The sequence below is a fragment of the Erpetoichthys calabaricus genome, chromosome 7 (genome assembly GCF_900747795.2).
Source record: "Erpetoichthys calabaricus chromosome 7, fErpCal1.3, whole genome shotgun sequence".
In the NCBI taxonomy this organism is placed as follows: Eukaryota; Metazoa; Chordata; class Cladistia; order Polypteriformes; family Polypteridae; genus Erpetoichthys; species Erpetoichthys calabaricus.
Genome location: NC_041400.2, coordinates 142615321 through 142642129, shown reverse-complemented (window position 1 = coordinate 142642129; position 26809 = coordinate 142615321). Strand labels below are relative to the sequence as shown.

The 26809-nt window shown below is 36.1% G+C and overlaps 1 protein-coding gene across 4 annotated transcripts in view; it reads right to left on the bottom strand.

Annotated features, from left to right (window-relative positions):
- Nucleotides 1-26809, bottom strand: part of erbin (erbb2 interacting protein) — a 303640-nt gene that overhangs the window by 176728 nt on the left and 100103 nt on the right. For all 4 annotated transcript variants that reach the window (XM_051929687.1, XM_051929688.1, XM_051929689.1 and 1 more), the window contains one exon: nucleotides 1288-1485. In XM_051929687.1, the coding sequence (XP_051785647.1) occupies nucleotides 1288-1476 (189 nt within the window). In that variant the 5' untranslated portion in view covers nucleotides 1477-1485. The remainder of the gene's footprint in view (nucleotides 1-1287; nucleotides 1486-26809) is intronic.

The following is a 26809-nucleotide window of genomic DNA, read 5'->3' as shown; positions in this document are numbered from 1 at the left end:
CAGTTTTTATTATTTATGTATATAGCTTAGCTTGAAGCAAGGTCCATATTAATGCAGTTTGCCTAAATGATGGTACAGTTGGTAAGATGTCATCACCAAGTTGCACTTGTTTTATTTTATTTTAATTTGGTGAATACTGTGTAATGCACCTGGGCTTGAAGCCTTGAAGTAATGGTGCAGCTATCAGTAATACTATTATGTATTTTATTGTTGTTATTTATTAGTTTAAATATTATGCAGTTTAATGATGGTAAAATTGTTTAAAAAGTCACTTAAACGTGTCAGTGGACAGAGATTGTTAACATTAACAGAAAGTGTAGTTGGTTTACAAAAAATATTTACTATTTATTCCTTTTCTAAGACGTGTTCAGTGCAATCCAACTTTTGACAAACACCTCTAGATATTTTACTAAGTCTAAATGCCTCTTTGGATGGTTGAAAATATGTTGTCAAAATCATAGTTTAAGCTTTTGCAAAATTTGTTCAATTAAAGGTTCTATATTTTGACTGCATCTGTCATGCAATGTGGTTCCTTCTCTTTAGTGCCACCCCCTTGAAAACTATCACTTTATGGGACCATGCAAACCTGGATTAATACTTGTGTGCACATTAAAATGTCTTTTTGTACGATGTACTGTACAATTCTCATAACAGTCTAATAGGTTATTCTCAGCCAGTCTACTGCAGTAATTGCAGTGGAAAATGTGGTTAACATCCACTCATGCATGGGGAAAAAAATACCGTCTAATACTGTGAAACCGGCAGAATTTAGAAAAATACTGTGATATAGAATTTTAGTCATACCGCTCACCTCTATGTACTATAGTTAACAATTTGCCTGTTCAAAGTTACCCTAAAAATGTGCTTTCCTGCACAGGGATTTTCTGCAACTGTAAGGCTAAAAATAGTACAAGAAATATAAGTGTGAAATTATATCTTTTCCTCTTATGACAAAAGTTTGTTTGCTGTCCTTACCTTTGTTTTCAGCTTTTGATCTTACCATTTGAGTATTAAATAATACTGGTAGAATACATATCACTGTTTTCTTTAGCAAAATTTATGTACCTTTCTTCCACTATGTACTGTAATATATTTATTGTCAGGACAACAAAATATGTGGATCACAGAAATTAAAAAAAATAAAATAAAATAAATAAAAAGTTGCACCGGCCAAAAACTATTTTTATCTTAATTTTTAAATTTTCCCTGCATTTGATATGCTCATTATATTTAGGTCATGTCATGTTACTGTCTAAAACAAATCAAAACATAAAAGTCTTATCTTACCTTGGGAAGCTCTTCTATCTGGTTGGCATCTAAATACAGCTCTTCTAAAGTCTTTTCAAAAGTAAAGATCTCTTTGGGCACTTGCTCTAGGCTGCAGTGAGAATAATCCAATTTGGTAATGATTTCTTCTTCCCCCCGTAGGCAGCGACACGGCACCAGCCGTACAAATAAGTTGCGCTTTGTTGTCATTGTCAGGCACTACAAAAACAGAAGAGAAAAGGCTGAGCTAAAACATTTTTTTTCATTTATCATTTTTAGATCAACTGTTTCATTAAATACTGAAAGTAGTTTCACCTGGTTTTATGTTAAATTGATAAACTTTATAAACTATTACTACAAATATTGTCAGGTAAAAATGGTGATTAGCTTAATAGTATGACTGACTCTATATTAAAAAAAAAGTTCACAAATCAAGGATGATGTCTGAATATATACACATAATACATTAAGAATCACTGTAGAGACAAGCTCGAGAATATTTAGAATTTCCTACAGAATTGAATGGCTATTGGCCGATTATAAGGATAAGAGCACCCATTACACTTACAATAATAATCATTTCCAGAATATGAAAAAAAAGAGTGTGCGGAATTTAAGTTTGGTATTTAGATCAAAAGAAAAATGATAAAGTGGGACTCATCTACAACTGCCCCATGTATTGTAAACACTATAAAGCAGTTGGTCTCAAAATTGTTATCATCAGTTCTCATTTATATACTGTATATGCATGTTCAATGAGGGCTGCACAATAGTACTGACTCTAATAAAGTCTAGCAGAGGCAAACTAATAAAAACTCTCTCCCAAACGACAAACTTTAACAAACAGTAAATACATTTTAAACATTAAAATATGGGGCCATAACTAGAGAAATGTCCTGAATGCTCACTTCTACTCCCAGAAATGATAAACCAAAATAGTTCTGTACAGCTCAATTCGATATAATGAAATATTACTTTACTTGCATGACAAGTTTTATTTTTTAATGGCAGAACTTGCAGGTTTTAATTTTTTCCTCCATTTAACTTTTTGTTTGTCAAAATCTGGAGTAAATAAGGAGAAGGTTAATATCAGGTCACTTGTTATTTACATTTTTTCTCTAAAGAAACAACTCCTGATTTAAATATCTGCCTCCTGCTGGTAAATTTATTTAACCTAAAGCCTCTCTCATCTGGTAAAGTATTTCTTCCAAAGCCAAGGCCAACTCAAACCAACCCTACACAAGTTCCTCCGCACATTTACATATTCATTTTTCTCATTTTGTCTGTTAAAACGGACATTATATCATCATTAAAGAAAAACATGCAAAGTAACCACAGAATCAGCTTTATATTATACTGAATTTTTAGTAGGTTTTGTTATGAAAGCCACAATATAAAACCAACAAACACTTTACAGAATACAGCACTCATCTCTGAAAATAAGCTTTTATTTTAGGTAAATGTGGTTTTGCCCGTCTTTATTTTGATTAAGTGAGGATTCTTTAGTAATGATAGGTTATCCATCCAAATTCATTCATTTAAAAATCAAAACATGCAATTTAACAAAGAGGTTGTACTTTTTGGTTGGTAAAGGGAAAAACAATCATGTATTACTTATAACTTCAGTTGAAAGATGTACTGTAGTTTTCTTTGCTGTACAATTGCTTCTTCATTAAATAAATAAGGACAAAATGCATACTACTTTCTAAGGAAATTTATGTGTGTCCAGTGTATTAAACTGGCATACTGTCTTGAAATTATTTCTGCTATAAAATATCACTATTTCTTTTGTGTTTGATGATGATAATCAATTATTAGGACTGTGTTCTTTCTTCAAACTTGAGACCAGACTCCTTTTTGTATGCTTGCTATCTCAGACATTATTTCAAATACATAATGGGGAAGGGAGAGAGAAGCTGTAAAAGTTATGTTCATGCTATAGTGCAGTGGGCTCTACTTATTAGAGATTGTTTTGTTCCATTTAGTCAACCAGACTAAGTAGGATGAAAGGTCTCCACATAAGCACTGTAAAAATGAGCAAACTAAAATATATGTCTATTAAGGTTTTAGTTATTGTGAGCACCAGGACAGAAAATTTCTATCACTTTGCAACTTTGTGTCAACTTGACACTAGGGGTTTGGGAAAAAGTTGTCAGACACTGCAGTTGCTATTGCAAAGGCTGTTTTATCAGAAGTATCGGGTGCTTTCGCAGACGTTGCCTTAACACACACATTTGGCTCTCTGTGCTCTGCATTACCCAGTCTGTCTGGGAGAACCAGGCAAATGTCAACCCTTTACGTCACACCCCAACTCCAGCTCCCAATGCTTTATTTAAATGTAGAATGATGAAACTATCATGAACAGACATACGTACACACAAGACAATACAATTGCATTAGTATATTGTGAACCAGGACTGTGCCAGACAGTTTTTAAATCTATGAAATCTCTTTGACAGAAATCATTCTAGATAGTTGTGCAATTTTTCCACCTGCTCATCCAAACAGTAACAGGTGTCGTGCAGGCGGCAAACTTTGAAATAAACCAACAAAGCCAAAACCAACAAAAAAAACAAACCTCAGTTTTAGGGGATATGTCAAGATCTGTCCAGCTTTCTTCATATATAACTTAACTAATCAGTTATCTGTTAAGCATCCAAGACATTAAGTGTTGCATTTTTTAGCTCTCTGACTTCTCTTGAAACTATTTAGAACCACCTGTAAGCATGCAAGATGGGTATTACACTCATTACTGAAGATTAAGACAGCATCTAGGTAAACACCCAAGTAATGAGGTTTTCAATTTATACTATCCAATGGGCTGCACCACTCCCTATGACCAACTCAATCATCTACTTTACTTTCTTGCAAATACTTGTTCATCTAGCCTGTGGCGTTCTTTAAAAACTCATTTGGATTGTCACGCCTGGTTTGTTAATTCTCTTATGCTCAACCAGAGCTGTTGTTTTCAAAGATGAGTAGATAATATGCTCTTAGTCCTTGTACAGATTTCCTTCTGCTGGGAATCCACAAATTGCAATTAATAGGGCTCACCTTTCTTCAATTACAAAGCACCCAAGCCACTAACATAAGAATCTTGAACAGATATCCTAATAATAAGGCAAGAAGTTAACAGTTAATTACAGAGGACCCTATATTCATACAACATTATACCTCCATTTTCACATTACACAGTTAAATCCATTTATACATGAGGCTTTTGTTGTATTCTAGTTCTTGGTACTGGCAAGGTAACTATATTGTCATTACGACAATTTCCTTCACTTGATTTGAGTACTTAAGCAAACCACACTTTTAACCCGGGACACAAAACCCAGTCTGTGTTGTGAAGTAGAGGCACAAACATTGTACAGTAATCCCTCGCTACTTCGCGGTTCACTTTTCGCGGATTCACGACTTCGCGGGTTTTTAAATACAAGTGATTGCCCGCCTATCGCGGAAGTTATGTTCCAGACCCATCAGCAACAGGAGAAAATCCACGATACAGAAACACCATATAAATAAACATTTTTATAGTTTAATCCTTAAAATACCCATCCCACATGCTTTAAACACATGTAAACTTAAAAAACACACTTTGTTAACACATATGATATGTGGATGTCGGGCTAAGGATATGAGTAACATCTCACTATTATAAAACATTTTAACTTCACGCAAGACAAGACAGTGAGACAGGAAAATAGGTGCTGTACAGGCTTTTAAATTATTGACACGCAGAGCGACAAGCAGCACAAAGTCCACTTCTCCTTAGCGTTCATTCAGCTCCCCACCCCCTTGACAATGCAAAGTGGCAGGAGCGTACTGCGCCTCCGGGGAGGGGGGTTTGAGCGAACGTGCATTCAGCCCTCACACACCCCCACTCCTCCTCCTCCTCCTTCCGAACGCGCAGAGCGACAAGCAGGCATTTTGGCAGAAGCAGCACAAAGTCCATTTCTGCTCAGCGTGAGTTCAGCTGCCCCCCTTCACAAAGCGAGTGCAGACACATCGACGTCTGATCGCTGCGTGCAGTGTTGGTCTGTGGTGTTTAAGAATGTAGAAAGTGTTTAAGAGCGTAGGAAGTGTTTATAAGAGTGTGGGAAAGGTTAACAAGAGAGTGAGAAAGGTTTATAAGAGTGTGGGAAGGGTTTATAAAGCCTTAAAATATGTATAAATAATAAAATATATATAGGTCGCTACTTCGCGGATTTTCACCTATCGCGTAACCCCCGCGATAGGTGAGGGAAGACTGTACTAGCATAGTGCCCAGATTGTAATATATGTAAGATAATCTATCTAGCAAAATTTCAACAGTGTAAAAAAATCTAAATACTTTAGCAGAGCATTGTAAATTTTTTTGCACTGTTACTTATTTTGCTTTGGACTTTTGTACCTTTCCATACTGATGTAAAGCTATACTTTATAACATTTTAACATGGCAAATTAACATATACCATTAATGTGAAGAATAGCCTGTTCTTGCATTTTAAATTGGAGACAAAAGGGTTGTGGCTCAAACGAGAAAACAATAGACTTAAAACGAACCACATATTTCAAATTAGTAAAAACAGGGTAAGAGAAAAAATGTGTCTAAAAATGCTTCCACATCTTAAGCTTTCAGAGGTCAGATATAATATTGTAAAAAGGAGACTGAATTAAGTTTTCTTTCTACAGAAGGACCACCTAACAAGTGGGAATCAATTCACAATATAATCCCTTTGCAGCTACTGATTATTGTTGATTGGCAAAGTTTGCCAAAATGTTATTCGCATTAAATATTCTGTGTTTACTGGAGACCTGTTCACATAATATTTTCTAGGAAATTCACAGTGAGGCTGGATTAGCTGAACATTATTTCCCCCAAGCACTCCATAATGATTTGATATAGTAGCCATGTACACAATTTTCGCGCATGTCTACTGAAAGAACGTTACCATTGTGACCATTGGTGGATCATACACACACAAGGGGAAAAAAATGCTGTTTCAGCTACTGTGATGCACTGAAAATATCCACTGAAGCACTTCACAGTATGGTACGATATTTTCCCTCTCTCTAACTACACTCGTTTCAACACTCAGTGCTCTTTAATTGCAGCATGTAGGTTGTCAGTGAAGTGAAAAGCCACAAAAGTTGAGAAATACTGCCAGATTTCCATCCTGCATGCGTTCAAAAAAAAACAAAAAAAAAAAAAAAAAAAAACCTTGCAGTATTATGAGTATTGTCACCAGTATAATAACACTGATCCTTGTGATTGGCAGAACTGCAAGGATAATTAGGCATGCAACTAGCCATATGCTCAGCAACCTTCTGAAAACACGAGACAAGCTGTGAAATAATAAACACAAAAAATTTACTGCTATTTACAAGGCATTTCTTTATTCTCTGCGGTGGTTTGGCACCCTGCCCGGGATTGGTTCCTGCCTTGTGCCCTGTGTTGGCTGGGATTGGCTCCAGCAGACCGCCGTGACCCTGTGTTCGGATTCAGCAGGTTGGATAATGGTTGGATGGATGGATTTCTTTATTCTTGATGGAATAAGAAAATGCAAAGTGTTTGCACTGATACATGGGAAACAGGCCTCTCGACCAGCACAAATCCCAATGCACTAAAAGTAACTACCGTCAGATCCATCCATCCATCTCCGTCAGATCAATCACTGAAAAAAATAAGATCTAGTCCCAGCTGAAGAATAACAGACTAATTTCAAACTTGTCTTTTTTTCTTAAGTACAGTAATCCCTCGCTATATCGCGCTTCGCCTTTCGCGGCTTCACTCCATCGCAGATTTTATATGTAAGCATATTTAAATATATATCGCAGATTTTTCGCTGCTTCGCGGGTTTCTGCGGACAATGGGTCTTTTAATTTCTGGTACATGCTTCCTCAGTTGGTTTGCCCAGTTGATTTCATACAAGGGACGCTATTGGCAGATGGCTGAGAAGCTACCCAACTTACTTTTCTCTCTCTCTCTTGCGCTGACTCTCTCTGATCCTGACGTAGGGGGTGTGAGCAGGGGGGCTGTTCGCACACCTAGACGATACAGACGCTCGTCTAAAAATGCTGAAAGATTATCTTCACGTTGCTACTGCCGTGTGCAGCTGCTTCGTGAAGCGACATGCTGCAAAGTGCTTCGCATACTTAAAAGCTGAAAGGGCACGTATTGATCTCTCTCTCTCTCTCTCTCCTCTCCCCCCCATCCCCCCCCCTGCTCCTGACGGAGGGGGTGTGAGCTGCCGCCTTCAACAGCTTTGTGCCGAGGTGCTTCGCATACTTTAAAGAAAAACAGCACTATTGATTTGTTTGCTTCACTCCTTTCAAGAGGAAGATATGTTTGCATTCTTTTAATTGTGACACTGAACTGTCATCTCTGTCTTGTCATGGAGCACAGTTTAAACTTTTGAAAAAGAGACAAATGTTTGTTTGCAGTGTTTGAATAACGTTCCTGTCTCTATACAACCTCCCGTGTTTCTGCGCAAATCTGTGACCCAAGCATGACAATATAAAAATAACCATATAAACATATGGTTTCTACTTCGCGGATTTTCTTATTTCGCGGGTGGCTCTGGAACGCAACCCCCGCGATGGAGGAGGGAACTGTACTTCAAAAATATGTAGTCTCATACTGTAGCATCAGCTTTACATTATTTACAACCTTAAGTCTAGTTTTCATACTGGTTAACTTATACTGTCATTAACATTTCAATGATTCCACTGTAGAAGTTAGTAGTTACTCAGTTGTTAGTTTTAATAGCAGATTTTAGGAGTTACCTACTCAACTACTGTGTTATGCAGACTTAAAAATTATGCTGGTTTTTAAGGTACTGTTCTGACAGGGTTTAGTTTAGATGAATAAGAATGACTTAAAACTGTAACGAAAGAATATTTTCATCACATACTGAATCTATACATAAATTAGATATGGCGTGCCTCAAGGCTCAGTACTATGTTGACCGACTTTTTCCATTTACATACTACTACTGGGAGATAAAATGAACATAACATTCGGTTTCATTCATATACAGATGCTACTCTGTGATCCAGAGGTGGCAAACAAGGCGGTAAAACATCTCAATAATAATTAATAGACTAGGATGCACCTGAGCCAGACTTTAAATGTCATAGCAAATGGTCTGGATGCTCAAATCAACATTGTATTTCAGCAAATTTGCAAAAAAATTTAAAATCCTATTTTCTTATTATTCCGGGTTTAAAGTGTTGTTTGATAAAGGAAAAAATTAATTCAAATAATTTTAACATAAAGCTGCAACATTAGAAAATGTGAAACAAGTGAATGGGTTGGAATATTTTCGGAATGCACTATATGTGCTGGAGAACTCATTAACAATTTATGGTTAAAATAGGAGACTTGCCATAAATATTAAAAGGAAAGGGAAGGGAAATAAGATTTCCAGACGTAGGCTAAGAACAATTTAGCACAACATGTGCCTAGAAAGAAAAACCCTTGTTTCAAAAGAGAAAGAGAGACAGTACAAAAGTACAAAAGAATGAAAATTTGGGTGAAGGGGTTGGAGGGAAACATGATGAGAGAAACTGAAAAATTACACCAGAAAACCATGACTGTGGGACACTCCCAAAACATGCAGAAAAGAAGATAGGGACTATGATGAAATGGAGGACCATAGCAGCACAAGTTTCCAAAAAACAGTGTGCTCTGGTTCCATGGGTGAGTGGTGGTGGGGTGTGCAGTGTGGACTGTGAACTGATTGCTTAATGTGTTAGCTATTCCATATTTTTGGCACTCCACAACTTGCAAGTAATGTTACACCCAAGGAGGTATAAGGGGAAAAAGCCAGAGAGAGATAGGAAGGGAGACTAACTGGGATTAAAATAACAGTAATGAAGAAAATGACGGCAGAATCATGATAGCCACCGCAATGTGGACTGGAGGCAGGCAGTTGGGTGTGTAATCTCAAGTGCTCTCACCTTTAGATTGTGCAATGGCAAAAGACGAGGGAAGGAGCGGAGGATGCCGAGGTACGTATGGTGATGAGGGACATGGGGCTGGAGCCTTAAAGGTGGACTATGCCTGTTGGAAAATGTCTCCTCAAGCTGAGGACCTATAATTAATGGTGAGCTAAGAAGACATTGATTTTAGAAAGAAGCGCCACAGCTAGTGATTGTTGTAACTTGCCAGTGATTTTAACTTTATTTCATTGGAATATTTATTGATATTTTAACCTCCATGAACACTGGTTTTAAGGAATATTTATTTACTGGAGCACTGCACATTTGAGCAGTTTGTTTTTGTAATAAAATCACTGAAGCACTATTGCACTTCTTGTTGTTAATGTCCTTATTTTCCTGGCTTATCCCAGTCATGTTATGTTATCAATGGTTCTGGGTGACAGCACTGCATGGTGTCAGTCTGCTGGAGCCAATCTGTCCCTTAGAAGGACAAAGGGAACACAATGGGTTGGCAAACGTTATATATAATGGTGTACAAAGTAAATTAAGCATGTTGGTAACTGGGATTCTTAGATGCTGTAGTAATATACTTAAAGTCATACTTCAAACAATAACAGTGAGAAAGGGAAGGTCACACTCCCAAACCAACTGAACTGAAAATGCTTTAAGCTTTTTGTTGAGCTCTATATACAGTAATAGCAAGACAAGCAGTACTGACAACAGTAAATTGTCCCTAGTGGACCTGTGGTGTGTACTTGTGCGTAAGTGTGTTCCCCTGCGATGGACCGGCACCAAGAGATTGTTCCAGTTTTTCGCACTGTGCTTGCTGGGACAGGCTCCAGCCCTTACCCCCCCACTACCCTGTACAGGATTAAACGTAACTTAGAAAATGGTATGGTACAGTACAAAGAGAGAGAGAGAGAGATAGATAGAAGCTTCAGCCTCATAAAGAGAAGAAGAGGGAACATTAATGGCCACTGTTCAATTTTGGAGGTTCCTGGAATGTGCTGGGGAAATGTCAACTTTCCAATTGGCTATAATGGAATCCAGCCTAGAACCATATAATACCGGAAATTTAATCCAAATCTAATCTTCAGGTTGTATGAACTGAAAAAGAGCACTGGGTGTAGGAGTATCTACAGCATCCTTCTTACGTTATTTTAAGTAATGTCAGTTTTGATTGCACTACTCAGGCCTGTGAATAGTTCAATGACAATCTACAATTCTCTAATATCTTCCTTCAAGTTTATTCTAAAGTTTAGTTTCCAATTTTTTTTTTTTTAAAACAGTGCAAGACTTCATTAAACAACATGTAGAATAAGCATTCATTTAGGGTGAAGAGGGTGTTTTTATCTTTTATTTTCTTATTTATTGTACTTTGTTATATGCTCTTGGTTCTCCTTTCTTTCTCTCAGGTAGGGGATGAAGTCTTGTTTTGTTTTGTTAGGTTTTTGAAGTTATTTGTTGTATAAGTTCAGCTAATTTTATTAGCTTGACTGTATACTAGATTACTTTCATGAAATAAAAAAAAAATCTCAACTGTAGCAAAGATTTGTTTTTTCTTACCAGGGTGGTGAAAGATATATTAAACAAGAAAATTTTCACACTACGGAGATGGCTTGTGGCAACACTGTCAGCTGAGTCAGGCCAGAGTTGTATTTGCCACAGTAGGTGGTATTTCCTACACTGTCTAGCTAGGGAAGATATTGCATGTGATGTTGATGAATGCTTTGGCCTGCCACAGCACACATTTTTTCCTTGTCTAATGGATGCATTCTTTCTATATAACTTGTATGTTTGACTTTTATCCCCCTGAAAAACTCACTTACATTTGGAAAAATAAAAATTAACAATCAGAATGTACTTATTTTTGTACTATGTTGTTCCTTTACGATTATACCAGCAGGCACATTTCCTTTTTTACCTTGTGCATTTTTTGCCAGTTCACTATCATTTTAATAATAGTGTTTACAGTTGACTGCACTAGGGTCTGCTTAACAGTCAGTAGTGTGTGGACATTAGATAGATTTGTGTCTTCTGAAGGTAAATTTTCCTTGTGAGCAAAGTCAACAAACTTTTGATTTGATTGTTTACTTAGGCCAGATAGAGATGCATTTTGGTAAATTTTGAATTTTTTGCATACGTGTTTTAGGTTCTGAAAATGCTGAATATAATTTCAGAAAATGTGCTTTACGAACTGTAAAAATGTAATGACTATTAGCTGCTTTTAGGTATTATGAGCTGTAGGTAACAAACAAAATACTTACAAGCAGAAGACAAACATTAACAAGGAAAGAGGAATAATACATTTGAGTTGAAAACTACAAAATAACAATAAGTTTAGTGATGAGATTTAGATGTGTGTAAAAGAAATGTTTACTGTTTATGTGGCTCTTCAATTAATCAGTTATAATAACATGCTTTCCGCCTAAGCAGAATTCAAAGTGATTTCAAGAAATGTTTTAAATATATGCACTTTTGTATACAAAATATATGAAACAGACTATTTGTGATTTCTTATTTTTCAGGACCAGATATGAGGAGTAAACTAAATGGTTCAAGTTCATGAAGACTAATTAATAAAACAGGAAAAGAAACTAGATATCTAACCACACAAAACCACAAATCACTTGCATGAGAAACAGAAAGCAAAGACAGACAAAAGACATGAAAGTACACAAAATGAACTGAGAAAGTGACCAGCAGAACAGTAAAATGCTGTTCAGAATATTTTCCAAAAATTACTGAAAAAAGGTAGATTGCATTTCTAAAGATTAGTTTAAAAATTATATTAATACAAGTAGGGGATATGTAATAGACTAAATGACAGAAACATGCACAAATAAAAACTCTGGTTGACATTTATCGTATTTGTTTTAGTTAAAAGTAACTACAGTATAGAGACACAATAGAGAGAAAATGGAAAAAAACAATGCCCTTAACATGAAAGTACATTTTGTTACAAACACAGTTGCATGCATCTGGTGCAGCAGTAAGTTAGTTAACTTGTTTAGGGCCCAAAAATAAAATCAGTAGTAAGGTATTTAGTGCACCACCTTAGCTACACCAAGCACACCATCTCACGTATACATGAATTGTATAGCAATGTATCTATCCATACAGTATATAATAGCAATGCTATTAGTCAATCACACATCAACTAGGAGGGCCAAAAATACATATAAAAGATTAAGAGCATAGGGAAGAAAAAAAAAAAATTGAAAAACCAGGGCGACAATTATTTGGCCTGTAAGGTAAGGTTCAGATCCTATAGCACATGTGCCTAAACTTGTGGTAGAAGTGACCGTCTGTATATTATTTCCTTTTCTGCATAACACATCGCCAGTTTTCCTTTTTTGCCTACTTGCAAAAACAAATAATAACTTACATAATCACCTATACTGTACTTGACTTTAATATATGGTATGTCGTTTAGTTACTTTGGGACAATCCTATATCAGAGACTTAATTGACTTGACTTTAATACCAGGTTGCTACATTTTCACTTCGCAACACATATACATTGACTATGAAAAGTACTTATGGACTTCGAAGTTTTCATTTTCTATTATTATACAACAATAAATCACAAAAGATTTAATCGGTCTTTTTTTGTTTAACATTTCTCAATAGAAAGAGACTAATATCAATGTCAAAGAAACCAGACCTCTGCAATCTTGTCTAAATTAATTACAAATATAAAGCACAAATGAATTGACTGCATAAGTGTTCGTCCCCTTCAATTCAGTATTAAGAAGATGCAGCTTTGGCCACCATAACAGCCTTAAGTTTGTGTGCACTGGCCTCTATTAGCTTTGAACATTTGAACACTGCAAATTTCCCCACTCTTCTTTGCAAATTCACTCAAGCTCCATCAGGAAGTATGAGCATTTTGAGTGAACAGCCTTTTTCAATTCCAGCCAGAAATTCTCAATTGGATTGAAATCTGGACTCTGACTTGGCTATGACAGAACATTAACACAGTTGTTTATACAGATTTTTCCCATGTAGCTTTGGCTTAATGCTTAGGATCCTTGACCTATTAGAAAACAAATGTACCCCAACTGCAGGTTTTCTACAAACTGCAACAGGTTTTCCACCACAATTTACCTGTATTTTCCTGTGTATGCTTTAGCCTATACCAGGGGTCTGCAACCTTCACTATGAAAAGAGCCATTTTGCCCCCTCTTTCTCCAAAGAAAAATAGTCTGGAGCCGCAAAACATAACACAGCTGATAAACTTTTAAAAGTTTTAATCTTTTTTAAGATTTTACATGTTACAACCACGGAATACAACAAACAGAAGTGCAGTGTGCATGTGTAGGGCTACTTTGAAATAAATTAAACTGAACTATGCAGGCCTATTTGGGTCCTTCCTATACCTGTGTAAAATTAAAATAAAAACTAGCCCACTTTAATATAAATAAAACATTTAGCTGTAGCTTAGCAGCTTTAAAAAAGTAAACATTAAATTCCATTTCAGTGTGCTGAATCAACTGAAGCACCTGAACATACAAAAAATCCTACATCAGCTCTGGGTCCGAAATGAATGTGTTTTGTTTTTCTGAAAAATAATAGCTTATTAAATGCTATTGTTGTCACCTGTTTAAAGTGACTTCTGTTTCTGAAGTTCGGTGCTGATCATCTCTATGTCGGGGCTGTACGATGTGACTTTGACCTTCACACAGGACTGCAGGCTCTCATGTGTGAGGCGGGAGCGATATTTGGACTTTATGAAGTTAATGCTTGAGAAAACTTGCTCACTTAAGTATGTTGAGCCAAAGATGGACAGGACTCCAAATGCATATTTTTTCATGTTCATATACGTTTCGGGAATGGCACTCCATGTATCGAAAACAAATTTGTCGGGTTTGGGGAGGTTTTAAATATCACTCCATTTGTGCTCTTTAGCGAGAGTAGCCTTCTGACGGGTGACTTCTTCAAGATCCGCTGTCAGGCATTTGAACTTGGACACCCATTAATATTTATCTGCTATGTCGTCCAGTTCAATTTCTAGATCGGGCTTACTCCTGTGAATGCGGATGTGTTCAGCAGGGATGGGTCGATGTCCAGGGGTGTGACAGGGAAGGAGAGAGTGTTTTTTTCCTTTCTGAACTCACTGAATCTTTCTATAAATGCAGCTTGCATTTTCTGAACAATTTCCCGTTTGTTTTTAAAGTCGGAGAATAGATGCTCTGATATTTTTATGAACGATTCTTTCATGTATTCTCCGTCTGTGAACGGCTTACCCCTCCTTACGATCTCTTGAGCTGCCACAAAACTAGCGGCTGTAGTTGACTGTGTAGAAGTGATCCACTTTTTGAAAGTATGTTTGCTCTGTTCAGCTTTCCGTTGCAGTTCCGAAATTGCTCTCTTTCGCTTATCTTCACTTGGGTATTTTTCAGTGAATGCTGAGAGCTTGTTTTGAAAATGTCTTTCAACGTTACATTTTTTGTTGTTCGATAATTTATCGCCACATATTAAGCACACCGGTAAGCCAGCGTCGTTGGCGGTGAAGGCAAATGCTTCTGTCCACGCAGAATTAAACTCTCTAAATTAGATGTTAAAATGTATAACAGTAGTAGTAGTAGTAAATAAACATATATATATATATATATATATATATATATATATATATATATATATATATATATATATATATATATACACACACACACACACAAGTTAAATTAAGAAATTGCCATTATTCATTTTCATGGTTTTTATTTTTTTGTCAAGGCCAAAGGGAGCCACTACAAGGAGGCTGAAGAGCCGCATGTGGCTCCAGAGCCGCGGGTTGCCGACCCCTGGCCTATACCCTCACACACCATCCAGGATCTGCTGCTTAGAAGCATTCACACAGCATTATGCTACCACTACCTTGCTTTCAAGTAGTGTTTTTAAAAATGGGCAGTGTTTGGCTATGCCAAAAGAGGTGCTTTTGTCCGATGGCCAAAAATCTCCATTTTGGCCTTGTCAGACCATACAGTATTACCTTCTTCTTGTTGATTTTAGAGTCCCCCACAAGTCTTTTGGCAAACTCTAGCTGAGATGTTATGTACAAGATGTGTTTTTAAGTGGTTCTCGTTTTGACACTCTCCCAACAAAGCTGCAGGTGAAGCACCTGGGCAACAGTTGTTCTATGCACTGCCTCTCCAATCCCTGCCACTTGGTGGCCTCCTTCACTAATCTTCTTGCACAATCAGGTTTTGTGGGAGACCTTCTCTATGATGACTTACAGCTATGTCATACTACTTCTAACCCTGGACTTGTGCTTTACAATCATCTTATCATGAAGTTGTTCTTTTATCTTTATTATGTAGGTTAGTCTTAAGGCACTGACTCATCACATGATGGATCTTCCAGATACAGTCATACTACAATCAATTAAAACCCCTTGACTACAGACACAATACAACTACAGTAACATTTTATGGGAGTTCTAAAACCAATTTGCTGCACCAGTAATGACTAATCTGAATATTTATGCAAGTAATTATTTTGTATTTTATATTTGTAATTAATTTAGACCACTTTGCAATTATACAATCTTTCCTGCTGATTAATTTGACTTCATTTATTTTGACACTAAACAATAAAATGTGAAACTTCCAAGGGCTGAATGCTCATGTTTAACCACTGTATATTGGAGACATTTGACACTGAATCTCTATTTAAAATTTATCACAACATGTACCCAACTAGGAAAAACACCAGATACTCTAAACATAATGGATGGTCTTCATTTATCCAATACTTTTGTCACTTTACTGCAAAATAACTAACCTTGGTCCAAGATGGAATTATTTTTAATTTTTATTTTTTAGATTATGATGGCGCTTAATCTCAGCATGGGTATAGCAGGTGCAGGGTTGGATACAGTAGTAATAATTTAGTGGTCTAAGCACCTTGAACATGGGAAAGGATCTATATAAATAACACTTATTATTTGTTATGAAGATATTAATTTGTTTCATTCATTTTTGAATGGCTGTGATCCTAATTTACAATTTACATTCTGCAGCAGAGGAAAAAAAACATATTGCATTGCAATGTGTTAGTGTGGTACCTAGGTACTAAATTTACATGCACTATCGCAAAACCCATAAATAGAAAAACTAGATTGTAGGCATCAAGTTACTATGCCTTTGCTTTGATTAATAACATCTGGATAATAAAAACTACTATGCCACAGACCTGTTTATAGGACTTTAGCTAAGAATTAAACAACTGTTGTAGCATCAACTGTTCAACTGGGTCAGAATTTTCTTTGAGATTCTGGACTATATCAGATTTCTAAACCAAATCTAGTCAAACGAGTTTATAAAATAGGCTTACACACATACACATGGTGAAGACTTGCTATTATCCAGCAACAGACAAAGATCTGCTTAGCTTATGCAACATCTCACATACTCTATACACTTCACTGCAATTAGACAAAGTATTCTCAGACTTCTCATATTTTTTCCACTTACTACTAAGAATGAGGGCACCCTAATATTTTTCCCATTATCATAATATTAGGGATCTACTAGTTAAGACATCTGATTTGACGCATGTATGATCTGTCTAGCATATTTTTCAAACTTAGGAATTTCCCCATATGCAATGTAATTGTAATCTTAATGTTTATAAAGGTGACTGGATATGGGGATTGGGATGGAAACACTTTTCTGTTACACTGAAAATCATATCTGATTTTGGTTCTAAAGACATTTTTCTCTCTTCTCTCCAACCCAAAGGGTGTGGATTTTGAGAAGCCAATATTAAGTAGGTAACCCCCTAGATTTTCCACTTGAATACTTGAAAACCAATCCAGCAAAATTAGTCTACGCTTCTTGATTCCTTTATAGTTGTTCACTTCCATGTGCTTCCTTTTTTACTTGGAATACTAGGTTTCTTTGATCAGTGCATAACCTTTAAGTGTATATGGTCCACTTTCTAAGCTACCAGTTACAATTAATTTGATGTATGCACAGTCTGGGGGTATTTGACTTCTATTGTATTTGTTTAAAAAAAGAACATGATGAAAATAAATTTTAATGATTGTAATGAGAAACAGATAACACTCCATACAGTCAAGACAAATTTAACATATCAAAGCAAAACCTGACCCTCACCCAAGAGAAAGAGAGAGGAGCCAGCAACCGAAACTACTCTATAAAAGGAGCAAGAAAACAAGGATATCCTTTTCTCCAAAATGGAAGCTTATTCTAAAAATGTTATTGATTAGATCCTGCCATATTTAAAAAAAAAAGTTTTGAACAGAACCTTTAAGTGAGAAATTGATTTTTCCATCTTCAAGTAGTTACCCACTGACCCAAGAGTGTTGGGGTGGGATTCTTCCAGCTGAGCAAGATAAGTCTACATGCTACTAGTATAGTAAACGAAATCAGTTAGTTTGTCCTTCTCCATTATAAGGCCGTCTGGGAGTGCACCAAACACAGCTGTTAATGGGTTAGGAGTGATTGTGACGCCATCAGGTTTTATTGTGTTCTTTCATAGATATTTATTTTCTAATTACACATTTGGTTATACTGTTTCTATATTTTCTTTTTCTTTTGTAAAGATATATAGGATTTTTTTGTAAATGGGCTTGTTTACATATACATTTTTACACACACACATACATACATTATATATAAAATAGGGGATATCATTGTAGTTCATCAGTCTAAAAGCAATATGGAAGAGACATATTAGACAAAAACAATCCACAACATTCAGTGCTTTAGCATTTCCAGGTAGATCTCACCTACCCATGTGGACTTCTCATTGTGAGGCTTTTTAATTGCCTTAGTGCTGGTTTAAACTTCACGATCAGAATGCTTATGCGCTTGCATCATTGCTGCCACGTGTTCCCAGCGTCATCAGAAATTAACGCCACACGTGCCTGAGTTGCAGTAGCAACAAAAAATATGGGTGGCATTAGTGTGTTGAAGTTTTGGTATGTAACGTCGGTATTTTTCTTTTCTATCAACATGTGACAGCAGGCTTACAGCTCCAACGGGATCAATGTGTGTGCTTCGATGTTTGATAAATGGTTCAGTGAGGTGAAGCAAATTATCAAACTTAAATGCTGACATCCAAATGGTTTCATGTTGCTTTTCTTCATCTATTTCTTGCATAGGTAATGCAAATGTCACATACTCCCCATCATAATGAAGCAATACATTTAAAGGTCTCACACACCATCTTTTGTGTCGCTGTTGCCGTCTTTCGATGCACATTCACAACAGCATCAAAATGCAGAAAAATATTTATTTTTAACATCTTTCTTCCCTGGACTCGCAACACAGTCAAACTGAACACTGTTTTCTCACCATGATGATTTCTCGCACTGCCACTTTGTGGAATCCTCCATATTTATTTAAAGTTTGCACGCAAGTATAGTAAGCATATTGCTTAAGTAGCAGCAATGTCCTCAACCTCACGCGTTGCATAGTATTAAATATATCCCGTCTTCCAAACAATTCACCAGCACTGTCTTCTCCAAGGATGGTGTAACCATAAGGTTTTGGAATGTCTTAAACTACCCCTTCCACCTACAGAAAGGTTCTGGGACCTGACACTGATGTAAAAAGAGATACTGATCATTGTTTGTAAATTTTCTATCATTACTTTTATCTGTAATCACTTTCATTTTATGACAGCTGGTGTAATGTTTAGGGTGTTACTATGGTCTAGAAACATAACCATTTTTTGTGGCAATTCATGCAGTGTTTAGTTTCTGCAATCAGTATTACATAGTTTATCACAATTTATGCATTGTTTGATATGTTGCTATGATGAAAGTCACTCTGTATATGTTTTAGCAGCTGGTATTTCGATGTGTTGTTATGGTTTGTAAACACAACCATCTCTGCATACAGAAATGTTGCTACAAAATCTTAGACTTCTAGAAAATCAATGTAAACAAGCTAAACAGACTATTATAAGAGATACTGTTGGCAAAAAGTAAACATTATACACTACCACCTGCCTTATTGGTCAAGACTGGGTTGAACACGTCCCAAAAAAATATATACTGTATATACAGTATATACATATATATATATATATATATATATATATATATATATATATATACACATATATATATATATATATATATATATATATATATATATATATATATATATACATCCTAGAAAACATGAGCCCACCAAAATGTAAAAACCATAACGTAAATCACCACATCATGAGGCTTTACTTTGCTCTAGCTCACTCTATAGTCCACACATCACATTCCCTACAGCATGTGCTCTCTTGTAAAGTGTATTAAAGGAAACTGGCTTTAATCAGATATTTTCCTATGAGACTTTTAAGCTGATCTTACTTAAGAGTGTGAATTGTCAAATTTAAAAAAGAGAATAATCTACAGTAAGTGCACTCCTCCTTTCTTTTTAATGGAATTTTTTTTGGGGGGGGGGTTACAAAAAAGTGGGGGTAAAGCAGGGAAATATTTCTTTTGACTTCTACTTAAAAAAAAAAAAAAATTAATTCCATGGGAGTTAGATGCAGAAGTAAAAGCATAAGATCATATAAAAACTGACAGCTCTATTATAAAATAACCTAAATTTCTGGATACATTTTTAACAATTCTTCTCTATATAGCTTTAAAATAATGCAGGTTTATTTATATTCTATTTTCCACTTTTGTAACTTATTTTCCAAAAGAAAATGTTAACAGTATTTTAGCAGCTGCTTAGTTTAAAAATTCCACAGCTGTGTATCTTTTAAAATCCTACAGTCCACATGCCACTTCTGTGCCCCATTTGAGGATCTGGATGTATACTGCAAATAAGCCAACACAACTTATCTTATATTTTGCTTTTATATAGTTAAACACCACTTGAAAATGCTTCCCAGGTAAAGTAAATTAACATTACAGACTACTGTTTACATCTTTTTTTTTTTTTTTTTCTTTTTTTTTTTTTTACTACAAAGAGTACAGGCAGCCCTGATGTTTAAGTTGCCAACTAAATGCCAACTAAACTATGCTGCCTGCTACCAGGAATAGAAAGGATGAATCTTAATCAGCCTTTTGTAGAACATAAAGAAACCAACAAAAACACTGTCAATGTTCACTTCTTTACCTGCCAAAATATACTGTATTCTACATATCTCCAATCAAAATCAAAAAAGTCTCGTTCCTACAAAAAACTTCTCAGCAAGTATAAAATGTGTGTTCCCATTAAAAGAACATACTTGACTGTACATTTCTGCCTCCTCTATCAGGCCTCTCATTTTAAAATTGGCTTGCTCTTTTTGTCACAATTTTCCATGCGTAAAAATGTTGCAGACCCTGTGCAGCCGATCAAACCCTTTGTCTAAATGTAATGCTGGGCTTTCAAAATCTGACCTCATTCAGTCAGTCACTGGCAGAACGTCAACTCTTGGGGGTTTACAGCTAAAATGCTGTACAAGCAAATGGGTCATGACTTCTCTCTGGTCATTTACTGCATGAAAAGTATGGTCCAATAAATTTTATTTAACACTAAACAACAGTTTAAAAAAGTGCTAAATAAAGGATGCTCAACCAATATTTACAACTGTTAAAAAAAATAAGTGCTGCATCACATTGCACACTACAAAGACATCCACATATTCAACTTTCAATACAGACTTTAAATCCATGCCACTGAAGTACAGTGACTACTTGAAACTGTTTTCAAATTGACATTCACAACAACAAGGAAAAATGTACAAAAATATACTCAAAATCAGCTCTCACTCACATCTCTGATAGACATAGTAAGTAAGTACATACCAGGCTTTGACAGAGCAGCAATATCATACATTGTACCAATCTTCCCATCCAAAGCCCTTCCAAGTAATAAATTAATTTACCTGGATAGTTCTGATAGGAAATCAAAATGAAAGGCAAAATCTTACACAAGTCTAAAGAACCTGCATTCATTAAGAATGATTTAATTATTGTGCAGCAAGTGAAATGAGTGCCAACATTAATATTTCTGGATGCAGAAGGGTGCTTTACTTTTTATCCACATTAATTGCTTCTAAAATTTATTTTTTGTTGGCACCAAGAGGCCCTGTAGCACTCCTCCTTCCCCAGCTTTAAAATCAATTTGTTTTGATGTTTTGAGAGTGGCTCAAGGTACTTATATTTGCTAAACAGCATGTACACCTGACCCTGGCAGACGACAATTTAAGCAATTCAACACTACCTAATAAAAGTAAAGAAAGTAAAGCATACAAGCAAATCAATTATAAAAAAAAAAAAATCCATGTAAACCAGCAAACTCAGGCAGGGTCCAGGTAGCATTCAGGGAAAAATCACAGAGACTATGAAAAAAGTCAAGCTGTAATTCAAAATTTCAAACTACAAGTGTTGACATTAGTCTTTAGTAGTGTCAGAGTGGTATTTTTACTGAAAAGATAGTGCATGAATTAAAGCAGGTAGATACATTTATAAAGTAAATTCGGCATAATACATTTGCTGTTGGACACACACATGGACTCTTGGGCCAGAGCAACCAACTATAATACAGAAATATACAATAAAGCTGGGGAGACTTTGCTAAAACTGAAATGACTGGTAGAAAAGAGCATGTCACCTGTAAACAAAAGACAATGACATTGCATTTGTATAGGACGTTTTAAGACACTTAAGATTGCTTTACATAGAGAAGAGGGAGCCACTTTAACCAGCACCAATGTGCAGAATCCAACAAGAGGATACCAAGGCAGCTATTTTGCACTAGTACATTCACCACACATTATCTCTCACACCCCTTTACCACCTAATATCTAGTTAGCCAGTAAGGGACTAGAGGTGATTATGGGGGTCAGAATGACCAAGCCTTAATGGACAATTTAGCTAGGACACTGGGAAACAGCTAACTTTACAAGAGATGCCCAGGGATCTATTATGACCACAGAGATTCTAGACCTTGGTTTTACTAGTCAACTGGAAGTACCAACTTTTGCAGGAGAACGTCACCATTACTGCACTGGCATCTAAACACAGACCACGGGTTAAGTGCCCTCCATTAGCCTTGCCAGCACCTTTTTCATCAGTAACCCAAGCTTTTCTTGGATGATCTCCCATTCAAGTACTGGCCGTGCCCAAACCTGCTTAGCATCAGGTGGATTACCTATTCTGAAGTGCATGTATTATCACAGAGGTACTAGTGAATAGGAATGTCACAATACCAGAATTTTTGCATTCGATACCAATACCAGTGAAATTTTATAATACAATTATGCAACCGACCAATATGAATTTTTTTAGACGGATAACAATATTGATATACAGGCAGAAAAGATGACTATTACTGATACATATTGCATGGATATTGCTGATGTGTTTAAATACTAGCTTTTCTTAGAAAAGATCTGAATGAAAAGAAAATTTTTAAGCATAGGTTTTCACATGAACCTGTTAAATTAAAACATTTAAACCAGTTAAATGACAGTATTTTTTAATGAATCCAAAGCACAGACACATCTAATATTTGTCACCCTCTCAAGTGTACATTGCAGGTGCTGTGAGCACACATGTGTAATTGTTGATGCCTATAAAGATAATTATATAGTCCATGTTGACTTAAATATGAAGAATAAACTTAACTCACAACAACACTTTTAATATTACGCACTCTCATATGCTGATTATATCAATTTTAGGGTATTAATGAATGAATTATCAATCAATACTCAAATATATATCCTGAGAGATGTGTGCATTAATTAAACAGAAATGTATTTATCTGCATAGACCTGCATATAATATGTATCATTTAATATAGATTGTTGTTATACAACCAAATGCATTTTAATAACATAAGCAAAAAATGGTAATAATCATAAGTCATAATATTGGAAAAAGCTGACATATAAAATGTTAATGGTCCTTAATAAAAAGCTGTTTAGGAGCCAACAGATCTTATTTTTGCTCTCATGAGCTGAGCCAAATGTCTTTATTAACTGAACGATGTCAGCCTGACATTCCCTTTCTTAATTCTGCAATTTCTTGACTTATCTTTTAAACTACAACATATTCAGCCATGAAAGTCAAAAAACTTGCTTAAAGGCTTTTCTCAAATATTATAAAGGGCCAGTAATGACCACATAATACACAAACTGTCACCAAAAAAAAAATGCGGAATTAAGTCTATACTGTATGTGCTTTAGAACGCCAAACCTCTTTCAAAAGGTGACAGACAGGGCATTTTAAAAATCAGACTGAATAACGACCTGCACTGCACGTCACTCTGAGAAGAAAACATAAGCTGAAACAGTGGAGGATGCTTACTTTTGTACTCTAGCAGTAAAAATGATCTATAAAGCAATTGCTGGGGCATACAGAGATAAATGTGTGTTTGAAAGTAAATCATCTGCAATTTTTTACTGGATAAATGTTCCAAATTTGACACAAAGACAACTTCAGTTAGAATGAAAACCTTATGTATACTTGGAGTAGGCTGTGCAGCAGCCAGTGTGGCAGTGAGGGAAATGTAGAAAAATATACAACACATAATTTTAACAAAAAACTAAATAAATGAATGACTATATGCATCCTCTGTAAAATTTTGCAATATTGCCAGTCCATGGGATGATGAATGCTGGTGATTGTTAGCAAATGGAAATGTTTAGCAAGTACATTGTTAAATATCAATTTCTTTACATTCATTGGGCATATCAATCAAGAGGACTGGCTTTTCAATTGTACAATACAATGACTTTTTCTGTAATACAAAAAATAAAACAAATGCTAATAATAAAAGCAGATTTAAAATAACTTTTTCTGTCAAGTAGATACTGAACTATCATTTAAGTAAACTAATATTGATATTCATTAATATCAAAATACAACACAGGGCTTGAATTTCCATGTGTGATAGACATGGAGATTCTCCCATTTTAACAACAAAGGGATAATTTTGTAATCTTGGGGTGATTTAAGGGTTTATAAAGAATGACATCAGCATGGACTACCTGATTAATCTTGTGTGCGGATTGTAAATGTCTTCGCCCACATTTTCTCCCCAGTAACCGGTAAGTATTGCTTAAAATCAATACTAAGAATAATAATTGTAAACCATTATTATACTACATTATATTAATTAGTGAATTAAAAGATAGCTCAGGTGAATTTCATTTGAAAAAGCTTAAGCAGCTTCTGTAACATGCTTTTAAAATCTGGTTTGTCAGACAATCAATATAAGGTTTATATTTGCATCATTAGCTGGTTAAAAAAATCAATGGATGATCAAACAGATTTATATTTCAAATGTCACAAACTCCTGGAGGTTTAATTCATAAAACTTTCTAAGATTTATTGCATTAAAAATATGTTCATGCCAAAAACAGTAAAATGTGTACGGCACTCCAAAAAAAAAAAAAAATCTAATTTAAAAATCTGAAGAAGCCACATTTGTACACAAGTTACCCTTTATTAATTACAATCGCCTTATAAATGTGCACATGTGAACGCACCTCAAACCCTCCCCAGTTGCCACCCTGAAACAACCATATATGGACTATGCTAATCAGCTTCATACATATGCAATCACAATACTCCTGCAGTCATTAATTGGCTGGTAGAGCAGCCGTCCACCTGACACAGGGTGGTACAGATCTAATTATGCAACTGTTCGACTGACAACCGTCTCCCCGCTATTTTGGAATGCAGGGCAGGTGCTGCCATCTATCGGTAACAGAAAGAATTTTAAGTGAAATCTCTATCTGCAGGGCAGGTGTTGTGATTTTATGTAATAAACCTAATAAGTTATAACGTAATGAAAATTGCATAATTAGATCTGGACCACTTATAGACATCGCCACTTGCATCTGAGAAATCCTATGGTGGCCTCCATAACTGAGCACACCAAGAGCATACGTGGCATTATAGCAAATTTCCTCTGCCATCTGGAGGTTGGGGAAAAGCATAAGGCCCCAGTGTCTGTCAAACTAATATACTATAAATAAGCTATAGGGCATGCTATTTATTGCTCTCTATAGGCAAGGACTGAAACACTCCTTTGTTTTAATTCAACCCTTGTGAGGCTATCAGGTTTGTGGGACTCATTTTTAATAAAAAAAAAAAATCCAACCTGAGATTGTATGTCCTTGGCTCGTTTTCTTTAAAGAGCATGTTAAAGGACAATTTTTTTGAAGAGTATATATTTTGCACCCCCCCCACACACGTTTACATTTCACTGGTGGTATTGTGTCTGTATATGTGGCTTCTTTCTAAAAACAATCCAGTATGGCAAAGAAAACCTCTGCTCAAATGGCCTTAGACATCATTTTAGAAGAGACAGCAGACGACAACACGCAGGGAGTGCTCACTTTGGGAGATGAAGAATTTTCATAATACACTGCCTGGCCAAAAAAAAAGTCTCCACCAAAAAAAAAGGTCACATACTCTAATAATTCGTTGGACCGCCTTTAGCTTTGACTACGGCACGCATTCGCTGTGGCATTGTTTCGATAAGCTTCTGCAATGTCACAAGATTTAGTTCCATCCAGTGTTGCATTAATTTTTCACCAAGATCTTGCATTGATGATGGTGCACTAGGCTTGATGGGTGCATCACTTCATCTGCCTCTCTTCATACCCTGATGCGCCCATCACTCTGGGACAGGGTAAATCTGGACTCATCAGACCACATGACCTTCTTCCATTGCTCCAGAGTCCAATCTTTATGCTCCCTAGCAAACTGAAGCCTTTTTTTCCGGTTTGCCTCACTGATTAGTGGTTTTCTTACGGCTACACAGCTGTTCAGTCCCAATCCCTTGAGTTCCCTTCGCATTGTGCATGTGGAAATGCTCTTATTTTCACCATTAAACATAGACCTGAGTTCTACTATTGTTTTTCTTCGATTTGATTTCACCAAACGAAGTGATCGCCGATCACGATCATTCAGGATTTTTTTCCGGCCACATTTCTTCCTTGAAGACGATGGGTCCCCACTATACTTCCAGTTTTTAATAATGCGTTGGACAGTTCTTAACCCAATTTTAGTAGTTTCTGCAATCTCCTTAGATGTTTTCTCTGCTTGATGCATGCCAATGATTTGACCCTTCTCAAACAGACTAACATCTTTTCCACGACCACGAGATGTGTCTTTCGACATGGTTGTTTAAGAAATGAGAAGCAACTCATTGCACCAGTTGGGGTTAAATAACTTGTTGCCAGCTGAAAGATAATCGCCCATGCAGTAATTATCCAATAGGAGACTCGTACCCATTTGCTTAGTTAAATCCAGGTGCCGACTTTTTTTTTGGCCAGGCAGTGTACAAGGATCATGTTTCTGTCAATTCGGAGTCTGTCAGTGAGTTTGAAGGGGAGGACAGAACTGACTATCAGACAAGCAGAGAAATATGGATGTCAAAAAATGGTGAAATTGAGTGGTATTCTTGTCCGCGGAAGGAGCCACTGTGTCTTGCATGCCAATTTGAGAAAATCATCCAGAAAATCATTCTGTAATGCACTAATTTGAAGTGGAGATATGTTTTTGGTGAGAGGTGGAAGGAAATGGACTGAACCAATTTACATGCATACTTTGGGCTTCTTATACTTGTTGGTGTTTTCAGATCCAATGAGAAGTCCACTATGGAATGCAGAAACTGGCCAACAACTT